We start from the raw sequence: 20,934 nt of genomic DNA on the forward strand, positions 1-20,934 counted from the left end.
TTGGATACATCGATCGAATCATGACGATTGAGCTACAATACCGTTTAAAATATTTGAGTTGATTTGTAATATCTATTCTATAAAAGGAAAAAGTTGAACAAAATTCGCAATGAGTTAAAAGTTAGCAAAAACACAATTGATATTTAACTTAATAACAAGTTTATGAGTTTTATTTTAACATCATTGTGATAATTTAGTTAATTAAGATAATTTAATTGACAATCACTATATGCACTCCATTTAAATACATTGTGATTTTGGTTTTAGTAAAATTTACTATTCTCTTAATTTTATTTATATTGTTTTTTATTGTGAATGATATTTGGATGAAAAATATCTTTGTTAATTTGAGATAGCTGTCATTATGTTATAATCATGTAAATTGAAAAATGTTATATAAATAAGTGAATATATTTGATTTATCGTCATGGTGTATTTTTATTTATTGTATTTTGATATATTTAGATTAATAAATACTCATAAACAAGATGTTATTCCAATGATTTTAAAAATTATCTAAATCTCGTTATTATATTTTTCATTATTAATCACCACGTGCGATATCGCACGTGATCATTCCTTGTATATGTATATGTATATATAGACATTGACCATTTGAAACCAGCTACCGGCAACTGAGCCTGAAATTATTGCTTCTTCTCTCACTTCCGTTCCTCAAATCTTCAAGAACCTGATTGTGTTTTATTCTACCGACGACCCAATTTATCATATTCAAAGAGGTGCAATTATCTCCGCCTATGCACAGGCCCCTTATATCATAGCCGATGCCCGATAACTTGCAAATATTAACTGAAACTATTCAAACCCAACAAACAATTTAATCTGTTAAAAAACAATTCAGTATAGGAGTAGATAGGGTTATCAATTAGTTATATGCATCATCTTTTATCAAATTAGCCTCCTTTGCTAACTACATAATGTTTCTGGTAAATGCTGTAGTTATATGAGCTATCTATCACCCTTCATAAAATATAAACCAAACTAAAGCAGAAATTTGCTTATAAATGTTTTTCCAATCATATATGACTCATTTTTACCATCTAGAAATCAGGTTGATTCGAGCATGTTGTGAAAATCGTGTCGAACATTGAGCAATCTAGATCGGTCGTCTTTTCTTTTCCTCCATTTGCTTAGCATGTGTTCTTGTGACATCAATTCATCAGGTCACATTTATTTCAATATGGCTTTTGTACGGCCAAAACACGGTGATGTGAAAAAGCCAAAAGGAGTCAAAATGTGATCATTTATGTGCTTGTAGTCTTCTGATCTACTTATTTTTAACATGAAATTTGGTAAACACAATCACATTGAGTAATTATTATGTTGGCATAACCGAATTCATATTTTGCAATACTATTCATGTGTAGCTGGTGAGGGTCTTTTAATATGTCCTCAACACCTTGCAGGATGAAGAAACTGTTGGATGAAGCATCGGATTTTTGCAGTTGCTGTATATACACTCTCGGGAACTAATGCATAATCGAACCTATACTGTAATGTCCCGTGACTACCACCTACCCTCGCAGCTAACTGATATTTGTAATGTTTTATGTGCAAAATTTAAATTTCTTAGAGTTTCTGCTTATCAAGATCATCTACTTTTGTCAAGATTGCCAAAATAATGATCGTTTAAGACCAGTTGCAAAATTTTCACCTTGATTTTTTTAACCTTGTCAGTTTCTTTGGGGAAAAAATAGTTTCGATTATTGCGCACTTTATTAAAAACAGCCATAGCAGTGTAATTGCTTAGGAAAAAAAATTCAATATACTGAAAAATCTTTGTACTCGACCATTAACCTCTAATTTGTTCTTGTAAAAGTTAATGATACAAAATGAATCTTCTAGAATCCTTTACAATTCATACGACCTTGGTGTCTTATTACACTAATCTAAGGTAACCACATGTATCTCCTCTTAATAACCAAAAGCGCAAAATTTATAGAATATTACCCTCCAGCAATGGACAAACAAGGGATGAGGTTCAAAATCACGACATGCGGAGACTTTTCCCTTTGCTGAAACAGTTCGACTCCTGTTCGATAACTCCAAACGATTATCCCAGGGCGGATTCAATGGCCGCTGGATCAATGAATGGGGATCGACGAATGGTGAAAGTCGAGGGTGGAAGAATGGTACTGGCTAACTCTTCGTTCACTTTAGGGAGCGGAGGCATCTTCTTCATCGTCGGGTCCATGACGTTCAAGCTGGACATTTCAGATTATCAATAAGAACCAACATGAAGGAATAAATAGCTAACGATACAACAAAAGAGAAAAAGAAATCAATGCTAAAAACTATGTATAAATAGATTATTTAACACCCAACAAACTCGTTGAACGTTAAAGTAGCTCCAAAACCCAGTAAAAAAGGTCTAAATTTGATCTTTTAACACTCGTTTCGACGGGATTCTTATGCTCCTAACTTGTAGCACTAAATAGAATCCAAGAAGTGGCACCTGGAACTAATCATTCGTCCTCATAACATTTCTGATATCATGAGGCGAGGTGTTCCATGCACCAAACCCAATTTCATTTTCTAAAGTTGAAAGGAGAAAATTCCTGGATAATCATATAATATCAAACAACTCGAGATGACTTTCTCCGAGGACATTATTTTAATAATCTCCATCATCTAAGCCTGTGCTTCCTACGTGATACACACTGTTAACTTCAGTAATATTTGTGTTATAGTAGACTTGACGGCGACATCTTCAAGATAACTCGTGAGTCACTAAAAGTCGCAGCATACTTGTAAAACAAAACAAAAATACAGCACCAGGAATCAACTGATTACGTACTTGTTCGATATTTTGTAAAGGTTTTCTCGCGCTTGATTCAGAAGTCCAATGTTTTCATGTATCTGAAAAACAAGAGAAATTGCATCATCTTTTTCTCGGAAGAAGCACCTTTTCACTTCTAATAATTCTATCTGCGTTATGTTGCAAATATAACATACACAGAACGAAAATATCATGCTAGGAGATGAATGAATGCCCCGTAAAATGCATATTGGCAGGTAAAAATGTTCTCAACTACTTTTCCAAAATGCTATACTTGACCTGATGAGCAGAAAGATTCGAAGATATCTGTTTAAAGGCCCAAGAATTTTGCTGAATAAGCCGTTGAGTGACACCGGTGACATCTGCATATAAATCATCAATGCCTAAAGAAGCTGAGAGGTTAATTTCGATGTAAACAATGTCCAATATTGATATTCTAATATATATGCAAAGTTAAATGTTTTCAAGTAGCAAGTTTTCTTGTGCTCTTAAAAGAAAAGAGTGCTGCAGCATCAGTCTAGACACTAGCATTAAATCTCTTCTCTGACCTCAAATTAAGAAGAATGATTTCTACATGTATTAGAAAAAATGACTCTGCGGTAGTTGCGGCTTCAACAACACATGCATAACTCGTTAGAGTTTATTTGGAATTTTTTGTCGTGGAAAAAAAGAGAGAATAAATCTGAATTAGTACAAAATAAACTTATGTTTGAATTCAACAGATTCTGATCAATTCTGCTTGCTACTATTCAGCATCCATGGGTGATGAACAGGAAGCTTATTCTAATCTACAACTGGGGAAAACCGAGAAATAACTGCATCTATTGATTTAGTCCTACATCAATGTAACATTAAAATGAAAAGATTTTCTATATTCATTTAAAGAAATGCAAATTCTCTACAATGCACATTGGTACCTCACTTAAATTCCTTCATGATGATCTCTCGAAATTGACTTCACGGTTTTCTATTCCAATAAGCATGGCATGTTTTTTGAAGCTTTCAGACCTTTGATTGTACAAAAGTTCAGCTTTTATGAACATTAATATTGATTTCACATCAGAAGTCAGCCACGACTTCATTTCTTCTAGGAACTACTCCAAACCCCGGCAAACCATATAGTCAGCAACCAATACCATGGTAACTAATTAGAACAACTTCTACTAAACATTGGAAATAGAATACAAGTATATATGTTGGATATCTATTGAAAACGTCTTGCTTTCTTATCATTAAATAGCAAAAGCCTCTAATACTCTTCTATAATATTTGCACTTTGTGGTAATCTTTTAAGTTCCTTTTGTGGCACTAATTCAGCTCAAATCAACACTTCCCCCCAGTCATTCAAGGCATAATACAGTTTTAGCTTGTTGGATAAAATTTTATAAGATCAAGCCTATTTCCTAAAACTCTTGTCAATATCGACTGAGCCAGTCTCATCTCAAATCCATTTGGTCTCGGCAATTAATTTTAAATATTGCACTATATTTCGACATTGATCAGTAAGACCCATCAACTTTAAAAAGTTGTTTAATCTTCTTGAATATCTGTACTGCAAACACGTGGTGTATGTAAAAACTATACCTTAAGTTTTCATTCTTTTTCCATAAACACAAGTGCAAAAAATATTAGTTCACAAACTTGTGGCCGTTTCATTTAAAACATTCTTTCTTAATTCATAATAATAGCAAAAGCATCTAAAATGCTGCAGGAAACGAGAGATCCGGCCAAAGGCACAAAATATGCCTATTGTGTATAGTCCTTGCAAGTTGCAACTACTTGATATGGCACATCTTATGATTTATACACTTCTAACATCCACAATGTTTTGATAAAAAAATGTTCCTACCATTGTATGATATGCCATTATCATAGCTATCAGAAGCCATTCCTGAAGCGTGAGAAAAACCCGACTGGATGGCGAAGCGAGAAGGCTTTGCTGAAGAATCAACAACCTTTTCCTGGGAAAAAAAATATATAACAATTTCCTTGAGCTTCTGAAGTCTATGTAAGAGATCCACTGAAATAGGCATGATTAAACCCATGGATTATATAAGAATTGATTGAAGAGTCCACAATGACAAAGACAAGGGTAATTGGGGGAAACAAATTAAAGATTGTAAGATTAGCCAGACCGTAATTGGTGATTGGAATTATTCATAACTTAGGACAAATTTCTGTAAATATCATATCAATCTACTAAATCCTTAAATGAGGGCCAAAACATTCACGGATACTGTAAGAAAAGTTTACGAATGTTTTCCTAAATTCAAACTGTAAGTATGGGATGTTACAGATCGGACCTATAGGAATAATACTGCTCTGCAGCTAGAAAGTGAATGTTTATTTGTATCACAAGAAGGAAACACAAATTTTATCAGCGCAATGTCTCCAGGGGAAATTTGAGATGCAAATAGTAGGCTTAAACATTTACACTTGACATATTAATGTTTCCATCGAATTTCTAATGGCGCACTGAGGGCATTAACTATTTTCTATAATAAGCTGTAACAAATTTACATGCAATGCTTGTCTAGACTAACATACTGGTATTCAATAATTAACTAAAGAAAAAGCACAAACCTTTCTTTCTTTACTTTTCCTTACATTGAAATCATCTTTCCTTCTCCTGGTGATTTCTTTCTTCTGAAGGCATGAATAGATCACTCAAGACAAGTATATAATGATATTGTCAAATTTGTGTTAATCTATTAATAAATACGTAAAACCAACTTAAAGTTGTTAAGTACACATTGTCTCAGGAGTGTGGGGTTGAGCTTGAACTTCATCTCAATCTTTCCAACGAATCGTAACAACAAACACATAAAAAGCACAACCATCCAAATGTTCTTAGAAATTAAACCATACAAAACTAAATCACTATTTCACCCATCAAACAAAGAAACTCAAAAATTTTCAGGAAAAAAGATATAAATGAATAGCATTTGGTATATGAATCTTGTCAGTCAATAGAATGAAACCCAAAAAATAACAAGGGCGAGGATCCCATATCCCATATTTTCAAAACTCGGGCATAAATTGGCCATTGGATGACATAATTACGCATTTCTACGCTCATGTTTAGCATAAGAGAGCACAACCACGGTTGAACTCAAATAAGTCTAGCTCTAGAATTTAGAAGGATGGAAAATTCACCGTCATCCATCTGCAGCGCAATGCAACATCACGAACCGTCTTGTTATTTAGCTGCACAGCGATCTTTGCATACTGGATAATGTTTGACTCGGAGGCATATCTGCAATGTATATGTTGTAATATGAAAAAAATCAGGAAAATAATTGCCTTTGTCAATTGTATCATGATAATTCTCATGAAAAATTATTGCTCTTGACCAAGACTCGGACAGTTTGAAGGCTTGATAGTGAGAGACAAAAACGCTAAATACTAAAGATTATCGGCAAAAGCATTGAAAAGCTGAAAAATTACTTCACGTTTCATCTATAACTTTTTTAGATGCAAATTATACTTCACTATGTTTTTTCAAGTGATGGAATGGTCATCTTTGAACACTTTTCTCATTTCCCTGTCACATATCTTGGATATATGATATTCAAACCGTCATTCTTACAAATTACTACCCTAATTTTTGTTCTTTTGTTAACAGTCTATTTCAAACATAACACTTCATATCGCAGCAATAATTTCTCTTATAATGCAAAATAAAGAATACTATGATGGGTGAATGTTTGTATTGTATGAACTCTTGAAAACCCCATCAGTAATTTCCAATTCACTAATAACCAAGGATACCATTCTTAAGCACAAGGTCCAGCCCCAAATTACACTGCCTAAATAGTTCATTTCTGCATATTCATACATCTAAGTTTGAATGAAATTGTCCTGGTCTCACTCTAATCCCCTCCTCTTCTTACGTTAAATGTTAAATTACGATGAAAGAAAAAGAAAAGAGTATTCTCAGAAGAAAAGCAACTTTATCTGCATCAATAGATCCAAATCTAAAAAGAAATTGTAAATATTTTTTTTTTCAAGATGCGACCGATAACTACAGTTGATGTGGTTAGTGGTGAGAAAGCCAGTTTAATGATTACCCCATCACACTTTCTTGACATGTAAAGCAGGAAAAGAAAAAAAGGGGAACTTAGCAACTACGAAACCAATACCTCAAAAAAAACCAAAGAAATAAAAACATAAAAATTATCTACCATATCCGGAAATCCCTCGCAATAAATGATCTAAAATCTGTCACACAAATCCCATTACTCGTTCCGATAAAAGCAAGAAAATCCCCGAATAAATCCTAAACCATATAATAAATTTCATTATAAAGTCTTCGCATGCAAATCAATATACACCACGAGAATTAAGTAAGAGACAGATAGAATCAAACAAATCACAAATCTCAACAAACTGCATCATCATCAAGAACTTAAGAAATCCAACAGCAAATCTCTTTAATCGAATAGCAAACTTCCAAATGAAAATCAAGAACTTAAGAAATCCAACAGCAAATCTCTTTAATCGAATAGCAAACTTCCAAATAAAAATCAAGAACTTAAGAAATCCAACAGCAAATCTCTTTAATCGAATAGCAAACTTCCAAATAAAAATCAAGAAATAAAGATTCAGATTATCTCACTTGGCCAAACCTTCCTCCAACATAGTCTGTTCCTCAGGAGTCCACTCCATAGAAATTGTCTGTTGATGCTGAAAAGTTGGCACACCCCACTCCCCACTAACCGAGCCTCCATTGTATGAAGAAACGGAGCTATGCCCTTGTTGTGTCGCTTCTTTAAACCCCCCAGTTGAGCTAGCCATCAAACAACTATACACACGAACAAACCAAAAAGAAAAAATCTCAAGAACCAAGATAGAAAATCCCAACAAAAGAGGAAATATCAAGACATACCGAAGAAAAATGAAGAATCCTTTCACCAAGAAAACAAGAATTGAGGATCGCCTGGATTGGAATAATAGTTGAGCAAAAAGATTATTCTTCTCAGTTTGAGGAGGGCTCTAAGCTACTGAATCGAAGGCTTTAAGAGTATGAAGGGCCAAAAAAAGCAAGAGGGAATCTCAAAGTGCGATTAGCGAGTGTGTAGTATGCGAATGGAGGCAATTTTTGGCGTGGCTATTTATATATTTTGGTTGCATGCGTGTGTGAAAATGGGACCTGAGATTTTGTTATTTTCCAAATGCGATTCGACACTGCAGAAACAGCTCGTATCTGTGTGTGGGATTTTTGGGGAAGATTGTGCAATTTTAGCTCGTTATCCCATCCACAAATTTATTTATTAATTGATAAACTCAGGGCTAATGGATCTGGATTCTTTGAGTTATATATATCCAATTAAAAAATTATATGTTTGCAATATATACAATTTTTGTTTTTTTAAATAAATAAAGATAAAATATATCTTTAGATTGTGCTGGATCTGTGTGTGGGGGAGTGGGCGCTGACTTTTACTTTCCAAAAGAAAGTTTTGTTCTTTTTGCTTTTGGATGTACATATTTTATAGAAATATAAATAATTTAATTAAAAGTTCAAAATAATATTTAATGGGATATATTGGGATGTGTCGTGTATCATATAGGTAAATAACGAGCAGTGTTATTTAGTCATTGGCTGGCATAAAGTTTTAAAATAGACGGTCTCACAAATCTTTATCCGTGAGACGGGTCAATCCTATCGATATTCATAATAAAAAGTAATACTCTTAGCATAAAAAGTAATATTATTTCATGAATGATCCAAATAAAAGATCTGTCTCACAAAATACGATCCGTGAAATCGTCTCACACAAATTTTTGCCAAAAATTTTATGCTTTAGACTTCCAATTACGGTGCCATGTTAAATTTTTTTTTTAAAAAAAGAAAAAATATATATTTCATATTTGGGTGGTAAAGTTCAAATTTACAGTACCACTAATGATGTGGACAATCATGCGACTATGATTACATACATACATACATATACATATATATATATAATATTCTCCTATCTTTATGTATATTTTTTAATTTTTGAACGATCATATCGCCTCAAATAAAAAAAATATTGTAAAAGCTATTTCTAAAATTTACTATTTTGACATGATATCTATAAATTTTAAAAAAACATCATTTAATTTCGAAAAATTAATATGTATACACACATCACGAGCTAATAAATAGTAAATAGATATAAACGAAGTTGACTCTAAATCCAAACACATGTGGACAGATCTTGGAGTTAGAATGCGTACCACTAGTCACTATGACCATTAACCAACAAAGTTGGAGCTGGCTACATTTAAATATCATATACACCATATTGGAGACAAGATATATATACACATATATTTAATTAAAAAGCCCCTTGATTGATTAACTAATTTGCTATCAATTTAGTGAAATCTTAATTAATTTTATAAAAATATCCTCAGATCTTCATTTTCCTTTACCTCTCTCCGAACTTATGTCCATCACTTATCCATTATTTTATAATTATCAAGTCACCGCATTTTTTTAAGTGTACATCCATAGTTGTACATCAATTTATACAACATAAAAAAATCAATACAAACGTTCAATTTGTAAAATCTCACGATACAAAATATCGCGATATAGTAACAAAATTTCACGATATAATTGTTATAAATATCGTTGTATCAATACATTGACTGACCTTTAATATTTATTATGTCTTTGATCAACTCATCCAAATTCTTGAATCTTCTAATATTTTATTTTGATCCAAATTATTATAATTATTAATATATCCAAAATTTTATAAAATAAAAAATTGTTACACTTAATATATATATATACATATATATAACATACATGCATGTGTTGATACACCGATATATACTATCAATTAATTTTTTTGGATGTTATCTCAAGTTATTCTGCTTTTATTGATGGGATGAGTCGTACGACGATATATCGGACTTCTCAGTCACCTGTCAATGTGAATAAAAAAATTAAAAGATTTATTGATTATATATTTAATAAATTACATTTTTAACTTTCTTAAATATCATCCTCTATCTTTAAAAATAAATATTATCTTCTTTCTAAATATATTTCTTATAATATTGAAAAAATAAGATGATATTCTTAGGTAATTACCTCAAAGTAATACGTAAGTTGGGAGGATCAGATTTCAAATCCGCGCATATATTAACAGTGTGTTTGGCAACCAGGATTTGTGAGTATTTCATTGGATTTGGATTTTAAAATCCTATTTTTACTGTTTGGGAGCGTGATTCAAAAAAAGAATTCGGATTTGTTTAGAATTTTTGGGATTTCATGAGATTTCAATGAGTATATCCAAATCACATCAAATTTGATAAAATTTGGTGGAATTTGAATGTTAAAAACATACAATTACTTTTTTATCCAAATCTCATCATATTTTATTTATGTTTAGATAATTTCTAATGATAACTTAGTAAAATTTTAAAATTTCAAATTCAAATCTTTTTTTTCTCCAAACAGATTTGTAAATATCATTTTTAAATTTTAAACAAACACCAAATAAAATTTAAAATATTTGAATTTTCAAATCTAATTTTAAATCCAATTTCAAGTTCATATTTCGAAAGAATCCGTAATATTTCTAAATGTTAATTTTTGAAAGAGAAAAAATTTTATTTAATAATATAAAATATTTACGGCGGAACCGAGAGGTGGCAACGGATATGGCTGCAGCCACGATGAGGAAGGGATGAAACGGTGACGGCGCCGAGGTTCGGAAAATGAGTAGCTCAACGTATCTCCCACTCAGATTTGCCTTCATCTTCTCCCTCTCCCTCGCCGGCGCCGCCGCCACCTTCACCAAAACCCGTCTCAATCTCGTTAATATTGACGCTCTCTCTCCGCCATCTAAGCCCAAAGCCACTGTGTCGGACTTGCTTTCTCTACTGAGCACACCGCAGAAGTCTCATTCCGTCAACACACAGGTTGCACAAGACATTTGGTCATGCTTCAAATTCCTTGCGCCATTTCCTCCCTATAATGAAACACTATCAACTAGGCGATCGCTGAGTTCAAAGACAATTTTTTCGTCGAATCGGAGCGAAGAGGATATCGATTATCTGATTTTGTCGCCGCCGGAGCCGGTATTGGAGCTTGCTAGGCTCGCCGTTGACTCTGGCGCAGACCCGGGGGCTATTCAACGAGCTCTGGATCCAACCATTCTTCCTGTCAGTGCTCCTTTTTTTGCTCATTAAACATAGACTAGTGCTTAAAGGTTGCGATTTTAGCTGTGCATACATACATTTCATTCAAGCACCATTGAAAATGTTTACCATTTGACACGATAATTTCTTGACTTATGTAGCAGAGACGGTGATATTTTTTCCCCGGTAAGTGTTAACTTGTATTGTTCGCTCATTGATTTACACACAAACCTTTCGTTTCCTCCTCTATCCTCCTTTAAAGTATGTATGATGGGTGCAATTTGGGAGGTACATCGTGTGCGTTCTTAAAATTATCGTGCATTTATGATAGGTGAATCTTGCTATTGAAACCTTTCATATGAGGTATTCAAGGTGCCTTAAGGAGTATATAACAACTGAAATTAGCGGGTGAACTTCTATATTTTTAGGAAATTTGCAGGTGGCAGTGCAATTTAAAGGGCCCATTGTTAATTGATCTGTTCTGCTACTTTCAAAGTGTGAATGTTAATAAAAATTGGAACAAAACTCCATAAGAGGGATTATTGTTTAATTGGTACAGGTTCCTGATGTTGAAGGATCGAATGAAGATCGGTGTGAACTTACCAGAACTCCTTACGGGAGACATTTTATAAACGAAGTATGCAATATTGTGTTGATAGCTTTTTGTCATTTAAAATCTTGTTTTGCATTTTTCTTTGTTAATGTAGTGTGTTATTTTGTTTTGTAGGAGTTGAATTCTTACATTGAATTTTTGTTCAAAATTATTGTCGAGCGGGGTCCTAGCGTAGGGCTGAATGTTTCTTTGAGTCGCTATGACTTGTTCCATGGTCACCTTTTCCTAGCTGCAGATTCTGGAAGGCTTGGTATACTGTAAGTTGGCACATAGAACAATATATATATTTTGCAATCTGTGAACTCGCGATCTTGATGGTTGAGAACCAAACATTTCAGAATTTCAGTGGTATCATTCTTGTTTGCTCAAGTTGGAATTATCTTTGGTGATCGTGCCCACGGATGGGACGGAAATCGTAATAGATTATTGTTTTGGTTTTGGAAATACTTAAGAAGGCTCACAAAGAAATACCGACACAAGGGTTGTAGCCTGTATTTGGACTTCTAAGAAAATCGCAAGTGTTACTTAGCTGAAATTCACGTTACATGATATTAATAATATAATATCAAAGCAAGATACGATGTCATGCTTATAAAAATTGGATGCATGAATATGGTTTAATTAGTGGCTTATTCGCTGGTCCTAAATGCAAATATTTGCAGATTTCATGCAAGAGAATATCCTGCATATGACAAAGAAGTTTTTCCATTCAATATGGGCTATTGCCAAGTTGGTAAGTTTGGGTGAAATTAAAATTCTTTAAAATTTATAAATAAATAAAACATAAAAAAGGACGATGCTGTGGAATTTGAGGAAGAATATTTGATTCTGCTAACTGTGATAGTGAGCATTCTCAGGGTCTCATGTTGCTTATGATGATTCAATGAATCTAAGAAATATTTTGTGGCTGGCTCCATTGCCAAGTAATTCCACAAAAGCATGGCTGGCACCAGGTATCACTCCTTGTTTGTTATTTTGCAAAAAATATTCAATTAGCAGATGCTTTTATTTATTTTATTTTATTTTTTTGACCAAGTATTAACATTGATTAGATATTTATTCTTTAAAATGGTGTTTTTGTACGGTAAACACGCAATGATTCTGGTTCATAATTCATGCTACTGCAAAACATTTTTGTTGAGGATAAAGAAGGTTATTTAAAAAAAAAAACTAGTATAAGGCCGTCTCACATGTCAGTTTTGTGAGACGGATCTCTAACTCGACCCGACCCGATCCGACCCATGAAAAAACATTATTTTTTGTGTCAAAAATATTACTTTTCATTGTATATATGAATCGGGATGACTCATCTCCGTATCACAAGACTACTCTTTTAAAAAGAAGCCATAAAATGTGGCTATTAGAGTTTAAATTTCGTCTCTTTTTAAAATATAAATAACTATTTCCACTATTTTATCCAAATTAATTATGTATTAAAATAAACACACTCGAAAATTTTGCTTAAAACTTGTTTTTTTAAAGCCAAGCACTTTTTTTTTTATCAAACTAACCCTAACTGGAATTATTACTTTTGTGTTGGGTGTCTGGACTCTGGATTCTGTTGTGAAAGGAAACTTACTGAAAACATTATCTTATATCTACTTTAAATTTAAATAATCGGCTGAATTAGAATTTAGAAATATCTTAGCCATCTCATATACTCCTTTTTTTCATATATTCTCATTGAAGGAGTCCTAGTTGTATTAGATGCACATCCTGAGGGAATCATATACCAAGATCTCATACCCGATTATGTTCAAATTGCTAGGACACTCTATGAAGGTAGCTTTAATTTAGTGGTTCTGTGAAACTATACAAACGTTCATCACCTCCTCACCATTTCTTGAAATTAATTAAAAAACGGCATAATATATATGTTTTATATTTTGTGGTAGATGATTTTGGGGAAGTTGTGGTTGATGTTAACTATCTCAACGTTGGAACCGACGTGCCTAAATTTCAAGTCTTCTTATGCTGATTCCTCCTGCTGGTATGGTAAGCTGGAATAATTTTGCCACTTCAGATTCCATATAAGTGTAACATCTCCATGCTCCCAACATAGAAACAGTCTCTTGTTAATTTCTATTACAGAATCTTAAAAGGCTGCTTCTTGTGCCAGTGTCATGAGCAGACAAGTGACACAGAGATGTATAACACATATTGCACAGTATTGAAACACTGGAGCAACATTGCATCATAAAACGTCATAGAAGGTTCTATAAGCGAAATGTAATTAGTTTTATCTTGGTGGTCGTAACTTTGTTGTAGAGTTTGAGTCAACTGACAAATTGATTACCTTTTAAATAAAATTTGATGGAAGTAGGCATCGTCGTAAATCTCAACCTCCAGCTTGATTGATGCTAAAAGAAAGCGAGCTTGTTGAGCTCGAGATTAAGTCACTTGATATGCAATTTTATGGAGTTGGTGTTCGAAATTTACTACTTGATTGAACATATTGCAATAGTATATTATACAAGTCTAACTTGAAAATTATGGTTTGATACACCAGCAGGCTTGATACTTTGATGTACACATGCACGGTTGCTTCGGTACAAATTTTCTCTCACACACCGATAAAATTATGGTTTGGTCGACTTTCTTTACAGGTTGACACTGAAAATGACATACAGATCCTATAAATAGCACACAAGAATTTAGCTCCTTACTCCATTAGCTCGAGTTCGAACCAAATTTTATGAAAACAAGTGGGAGGAAAAAAAGGCCAAAGTTAATTATATTTTAACGGTTTTCATAATATTTAAAAGATTGATATTTTTAAATGTATTTTTAACGTATAAAAATAAAAAGCCCAAAGTTAATTGTTAAGATGCTCTCTGTTTCTTAATTTCCACTATTTCTTAAAGTAGTGTGCATCAATAAAGCAAATTTTGTGATTCTATGTAGAGATTAAAAAATAAGTCTAGTTCCAATTAAAAATAAAAATACACGTAAAGATGACACGAAATATCATTATAATATAATATTATCCATAAAAAGATTATCCAACTTTAATTAATTTTTTTTACTTTAATTGTGAATTGCATAGCTTTCCACTGTTAAATTTGTGCAAGTTTTATCTTTTTAAAACTAGAATCACTTTTTGTAATTAATTATTAATATTAATAAATATTAGCATTTGAGTAATTATTTTAAATTGTTATGATAATAATGAATATATTTAAATTTTAAATATTATTACAAAAAATTATTATGTAAAAAATATTTAGATCATCTGAGATAACGTTCAAACTAGGATATCAACATTTTTTTGTTAAATTGAATTTTTTTTATATGAAATGAGTGGAACTGTTATTAATTAAAAAAATGATTTTTTAAAAAAAAATCATATATTTTTTTGTATATCAAAATTTTAAAGAATGAATTATTATTATTATTATTATTATTATTATTATTATTATTATTATTATTATTAAAATAATCGTTTTTTTTATATCATATTTTCATAAATATGTTTAAATATGTTATATTTGAGTATATAATTTATTTGTGAGATATATTTATATTTATTAATAATTTTAATATTTTAATACATAGACTATGATACTTATTTATCATTATATAATTTCTTTAAATTAAATAATCTTTTTTAAAAATTTAATCAATAAAATAATTTTAAAATAAAATTGTTTATCTAATTGAATTTGATAAAACAGTTGGACTTAAAATTAATTTAGATTCAATGTAAAACTGAATTTCTAGATAAATCATATCTATACTTCTATACTATCTATACTATATTATTAAGTATGATGACATGATAATAACTACCTACAGAGGACATCCAATTTTACTCTTATATGATACTAATATTACACTTTTGTTTTTTGTTTTTTTTTTTCAATTTCAACACACAGTCTTCCAATTTTACCCTTATATGATATTAATATTAAACTTTTGTTTTAGTTTTTTTTTTTCAATTTCAACACACTTTTATTTTTATTTTTTTATTTCAACAATTCAAATATCAATTTAGTCCCTCCATAATTTGTCAAATTTCACTTTAGTCTATCGACAATGATAAAAAAAATTGTATACACATGCATAGCGTGTGCAGAGTAACTAGTATTAATTAAAATTAGTTTAGATTAAATGTAAAACTGAATTTCTAGATAAATCATATATTAAATAAATAATTTACAATAGTTCATATTAGTTTGTCTATCTATATATAGCTAAATATTTTTTACTCAATTATAAATATAATAAGATAAAAAATTCCTTAAATTTTCTATATAATTAAGAGAACGTTTAGTTTCCAAGAATTGAATTTTTCTTTTTTTTTAAAATATATATATATATATATATATATATATGTTTTTGGATTTGTTATTTGATGGGACGTATATCAAATCATATTATGTTTGGGGTTTCGAATTCAAGATCTATCTTTTATTGGGATTAAATCATTTTATCAATGACTAGCTTGAGCCAATCAAATCACTTCCGGAAAAGTTTCCCTTCAAATCAGCGAAAAGCGAAAATAAATATTCTTTGATATTTAATATATTTTTTAGAATATTTTTCGCAATAATTATAAATTGTATATGAAGAAACAACTTTTTGACAAAAGTCACCAGCTGCCCTTTTTAACTGCGTACAGAATAATTCTCAGTTGGAATAATATATTTTACAAATTATTATAATGAAATAAATTCAAGATTGCGTTTTTCTTAAGGTTGACAAAAAACTTCTATGCAGAATCCCCGTCATAATTTTAACTGGGGAACAGCTTTATGAATGACAACTAACTAATCACTAATTTCTGGATAATAATATTGAAAATGAAGATATATATAAAATATGGACAGAGATTCGGTAGCTGCCAACCACCCAAGAAAACAAAAAAAATAGGCCAATTTTCGATGAATAGTTATCTTGTGAGACGGTCTCACGAATCTTTATATGTGAGACAGGTCAACCATACTGATATTCACAATAAAAAAAGTAATACTATTAGCATAAAAAGTAATATTTTTTCATGGATGATCCAAATAAGATATTTTTCACACAAAAGACGACTCTTGAGATCGTCTCACACAAGTTTTTGTTATTTTCAAATGGCTGATTGAATTGAAGCATCCAAAGATTTTATGTCTAATCATATATCTTGACGTCAATACGTACTAATTATTTCTGGAGTTTAAAATCTTCTAATAAAGCCTAATAAGTGAATTACTTAGACCATTATTTATTTAAACAGTATTCGTTAACATATATATCCTGTGTTTGAGTGTCACATTCATCGCTGTTCAATTTATACGTGATCATGTTTCTTGGTACGTTGAATTCATACTTGCGTATAAGAAGAACAAGTGGGTATATATCTTAAAACATAAATATCAATTGTCATAGCTAACCTTAATCCATCTTTTCTGGCCTGAAATCAAATTAATTGAAGACAACAATAAACTTTTATTACTTAATTTTGAGATTACATAAGCAAAAGAACCAGAAACAGGAATAATCAATGCAATTCAATCAAGGGAACGACACAATAAACAAATTTACTGCCCTTCGATCACAGGCTCAAACTAAGTGCACTAGATAAATATCCGATGCGCAAGAAGATCGTTTGTCTCTGAACCTTTTCCACCTGAATATATCATCATGAGCACCACGTACGTGTAATAAAACTGCGAAACAAGTTGATGAAAACTGAACAAATACGTAAAGTTTTGAGCTTTCTAATGGTTGTAAGACCTTATTGAAAAGAAATCTAGCGGCCCCGAAAAGTTTATGCCTGAATCTTTTCTTATACGAACCTTCTTTTATTCCGTCATTTGAACTGAATGCTGAAAAAAACATGAGTATGAGGTTATATAATTAATTAACATGTTGATTTTACATAATGCAACGGTAAAGTGAGAAATGTTACTTACATGGTTGCTTGAGTAAACTTGGTGGTTTTTTTGTGGTCAGTAGTGAGTTGGAGGAGGTGGAGACGCATATACATAAACCGGTGGTGGAGGAGACTTTATGGGCGGGGGAGGCGATGCATAGTGGTATGGAGGCGATGGTGAAGGTGGAGGTGGAGAAATGTAGTGGTATGGTGGTGGGGAGATGTAGTGGTAGGGTGGCGGAGGAGATGGCGATGGTGGTGGTGGTGACTTGTAGTAGTAGGGTGGTGGTGGTGAAGGAGATGGTGGGGGAGGAGATTTGTAATGGTAGGGCGGGGGTGGAGATGGTGAAGGTGGCGGTGGGGACTTATAGTAATATGGTGGAGGGGGAGATGGTGATGGTGGAGGAGGAGATTTGTAGTAGTATGGTGGTGGAGGTGATGGTGATGGTGGTGGTGGGGATTTGTAGTAATATGGTGGAGGAGGAGAAAACGATGGCGGTGGAGGGGATTTATAATAGTAAGGAGGTGGTGGAGATGGCGAAGGTGGTGGCGGAGACTTGTAGTAGTATGGAGGATGAGGAGATGGTGGCGGCGGTGATTTATAATAGTAGGGATCGTGTGGTGGAGAAGACGAAGGTGGCGGCGGGGACTTGTAGTAGTATGGTGGATAGTAGGGTGGTGGAGGGGGTGGGGACTTGTATATGTAGCTTGGCGGAGGAGGAGACTTGTAAATATAAGGTGGAGGAGGTGGTGATTTATACACGTACACTGGTGATGGTGGGGGTGGCGACTTGTACACGTAAGGCGGTGGTGGTGGAGGTGATTTGTAAATGTATACCGGTGATGGCGGGGGTGGCGATTTGTAATAGTACGGGGTTGGGCTCGGCTTTGGCTTTGGCTTTTTACATTTTTCATAAGGAGTCTTTGGGGCATAAGCAAATGGTTTAGCATATAGCACGACTTCATGGTCAGTCTTGGATTTCAGTTTGAGCTTGGATCCTTTCTTTCCCCAATGAAGATTGGTTGGAATGTTGCATTTGGAACCCTTAGGTGGTGCATGGAGCTTGGCCTTACATGCCTTAGCTCCATATTTTTTGTATTCAAATCCTTTAATTGGAATACTATATTTCCCATTTATCTTTGTCTTGCCGTATGCTACAATTTCTTTATCACCCACCTTGCAAGTCACCTCAACAATTGCACCTGTACCATGTGCGAACATGTTATGAAAAGATTAAATTATATTTCTTAAAAAAAAATTGAATAAGATTGATTCTAATTATTTATCAGATAATTGTCACTGATTAATACACAGTCTCCTTTGATATATTATGACATTGTTAAATAAATAATGAATGTTCTAATTCCACATTTAAATTTTTGATTGATTTCTTCAAATTGGAGTATTATTTTTAGATATTTTAAATACAAAAGTGCAAACAAACAGAAAAGAAAAAGAAAAAGAAAAAGAAAAAGAAAAAGAAAAGTAAAGTAAAAGTAAAAAAAAAAAAAAAAAACATGCTGATATTAATGGGTCCACTTTCACAGCCAATTCAAATATTTGGTGATTCCATGATTAACATATATAGATTCAGATTATTAGTTAAAAAAATGCGAAGAACTCCTATGTATTTAGTTTTATTTTTGAAATAATGTATACGTTTAGTTCTATTTTAGTTTTAATAAATCATTTACAGCTTACTTTTTTTGGAAAAAAATAAAAATAGAATAAATATGCATACATGAATAAAGTTGGGTTGCATGCATGTATAATCAATTAAACCATCTTAAATGCAAGCTCATGTTCCCTCATTTATATTTTTTTTCACAAACAAAAACAATTAAAAAATAAATAATGAGATTTGTTTACCTTTGAGATGTTTCTTGTCATGAGATTTTATGGGATGGGCCCAATCATAGCACTTGTAACAATATACTTTTCCTACAACCTTAACAACGAATGAGTGGTGAGGGTGGTGGTGAGGGATAGGCGGAGGTGGAGATTTATAGTAATATGGAGTAGGGGCCGACTTCACTGGTGGTGGTGGTGAAGTATAATAGTATGGTGGCGGAGGAGATTTGTAGTAGTATGGTGGCAGCGGCGATGGTGATGGAGGTGGTGGTGATTTGTAATAGTATGGTGGGGGTGGTGATGGGGAAGGTGGTGGTGGAGACTTGTATACATAGGGTGGTGGTGGAGACTTGTAATGATATGATGGATGTGGTGATTGCGAGGGTGGAGGTGGTGATTTATACTCGTAATGTGGTGGTGGAGAAGGTGAAGGAGGTGGTGGTGATTTGTACTCATAGGGTGGAGGGGGAGACGATGGTGGTGGTGGAGGAGACTTGTAAACGTAAGGGGGTGGTGGTGGTGATTTGTACTCGTATGGTGGTGGTGGAGGAGACTTGTACACGTAAGGTGGAGGAGGAGATGGCGAGGGTGGTGGTGGTGATTTGTACTCATAAGGTGGAGGCGGAGACGGTGATGGTGGTGGGGGAGATTTGTATACATAATGTGGTGCGGGAGAGGGTGAGGGGGGTGGAGGAGACTTGTACACGTAAGGTGGTGGAGGTGACGGTGAGGGAGGTGGGGGCGATTTATACACATAAGGTGGTGGTGGAGAAGGGGATGGAGGCGGCGGCGACTTGTACTCGTAAGGTGGGGGAGGAGATGAATAAGCATAAGGATCTGCTGATACAATGTTAGAAGTAGCCAACATGGCCAAAGCCACCATGAGCTCCGGCAAGAACCGTCCCTTGGCGGCGGGGCGGCGGCCACGAATAGTCATTCTTTCAACGGAAAATGCCACCAAGGCCACTCAATTTTCGTTAGAAAAATCCTCCTAACAGAATTAACATGTACTAACGTAGTAATTGTAGTTGGGAGGAGATGAACGAAGTTGGTTGTATGGCCAGGTATATATATATGCATATATAGGAGATAAATGGACACATCAATTAAAGAAGGAATTTGTTGGGTCACTTCAAAACAGCTGTAATAATCACTTTTTTAAAGCCCATAAACGAACCACTTCGAGGTTTCGTTTTATTGATTGACAAGCTAATGGGTCTCCTGCTACCCAAGAGTACTCATGATATTTACAACGATAATGCTTTTAGTATATTATTTTCTATATATATATATATACACACACACACAAAACTTATATGAAACGGTCTCACAGATCGTATTTTGTGAGACGGATATCTTATTTTGGTCATCCATGAAAAAGTATTACTTTTTATTGTGAATATCATCGGTAGGGTTGATATGTCTCACAGATAAAGATTCGTGAGACCGTCTCACAAGAGACCTACTCATATATATTAATCGAGTCATAGGCTCTTAAGTCCGATAGATGGTCCTACATATCTATATTTGTAAGATAGGTGGATCTGATTCGTAAAATTCACTAAAAAATAATATTTTTCACGGATCGGATTTAAATATTCTTCTCGCACAATTGATTGATGAGATCGTTTTATACAAGTGTATTTTGCATATGTTGATTGAAA

The 20,934-nt window shown here is 33.1% G+C and overlaps 3 protein-coding genes across 9 annotated transcripts; 1 reads left to right on the forward strand and 2 right to left on the reverse strand.

The window, feature by feature from the left end:
• Positions 1-1,767: 1,767 nt before the first annotated feature.
• LOC142556217 (uncharacterized) lies at positions 1,768-8,057 on the reverse strand. The gene is made up of 8 exons (XM_075667562.1): positions 7,689-8,057; positions 7,419-7,604; positions 5,957-6,056; positions 5,384-5,446; positions 4,650-4,761; positions 3,080-3,162; positions 2,819-2,880; positions 1,768-2,225 (listed from the first exon to the last, which is right to left on the reverse strand). Exons 2-8 carry the CDS (start codon positions 7,595-7,597, stop codon positions 2,075-2,077), a joined length of 750 nt encoding a protein of 249 aa, XP_075523677.1. The 5' UTR covers positions 7,598-7,604; positions 7,689-8,057; the 3' UTR covers positions 1,768-2,074.
• A 2,351-nt stretch (positions 8,058-10,408) lies between these two features.
• On the forward strand, positions 10,409-14,009 carry LOC142556218 (uncharacterized). Of its 7 annotated transcripts, none has more exons than XM_075667565.1 (8): positions 10,409-10,969; positions 11,505-11,582; positions 11,673-11,815; positions 12,221-12,291; positions 12,416-12,511; positions 13,248-13,340; positions 13,454-13,553; positions 13,627-14,009. In XM_075667565.1, the coding sequence occupies exons 1-7, from the start codon at positions 10,523-10,525 to the stop codon at positions 13,534-13,536; spliced, it is 1,011 nt and encodes a 336-aa protein (XP_075523680.1). In that variant the 5' UTR covers positions 10,409-10,522; the 3' UTR covers positions 13,537-13,553; positions 13,627-14,009. The 7 variants fall into 7 exon arrangements, with proteins under 7 accessions (XP_075523680.1, XP_075523678.1, XP_075523681.1 ...); XM_075667563.1 differs by having other exon boundaries at positions 13,650-14,009; XM_075667566.1 differs by having other exon boundaries at positions 13,678-14,009.
• Positions 14,010-16,971: 2,962 nt separating this feature from the next.
• LOC142556219 (uncharacterized) lies at positions 16,972-20,327 on the reverse strand. Its single transcript, XM_075667570.1, has 3 exons — positions 19,289-20,327; positions 17,459-18,621; positions 16,972-17,371 (listed from the first exon to the last, which is right to left on the reverse strand). The coding sequence occupies exons 1-2, from the start codon at positions 20,205-20,207 to the stop codon at positions 17,495-17,497; spliced, it is 2,046 nt and encodes a 681-aa protein (XP_075523685.1). The 5' UTR covers positions 20,208-20,327; the 3' UTR covers positions 16,972-17,371; positions 17,459-17,494.
• Between the last annotated feature and the right edge of the window lie 607 nt (positions 20,328-20,934).

The sequence above is a fragment of the Primulina tabacum genome, chromosome 9, assembly GCF_025594145.1.
Source record: "Primulina tabacum isolate GXHZ01 chromosome 9, ASM2559414v2, whole genome shotgun sequence".
NCBI classification, from domain to species: Eukaryota; Viridiplantae; Streptophyta; class Magnoliopsida; order Lamiales; family Gesneriaceae; genus Primulina; species Primulina tabacum.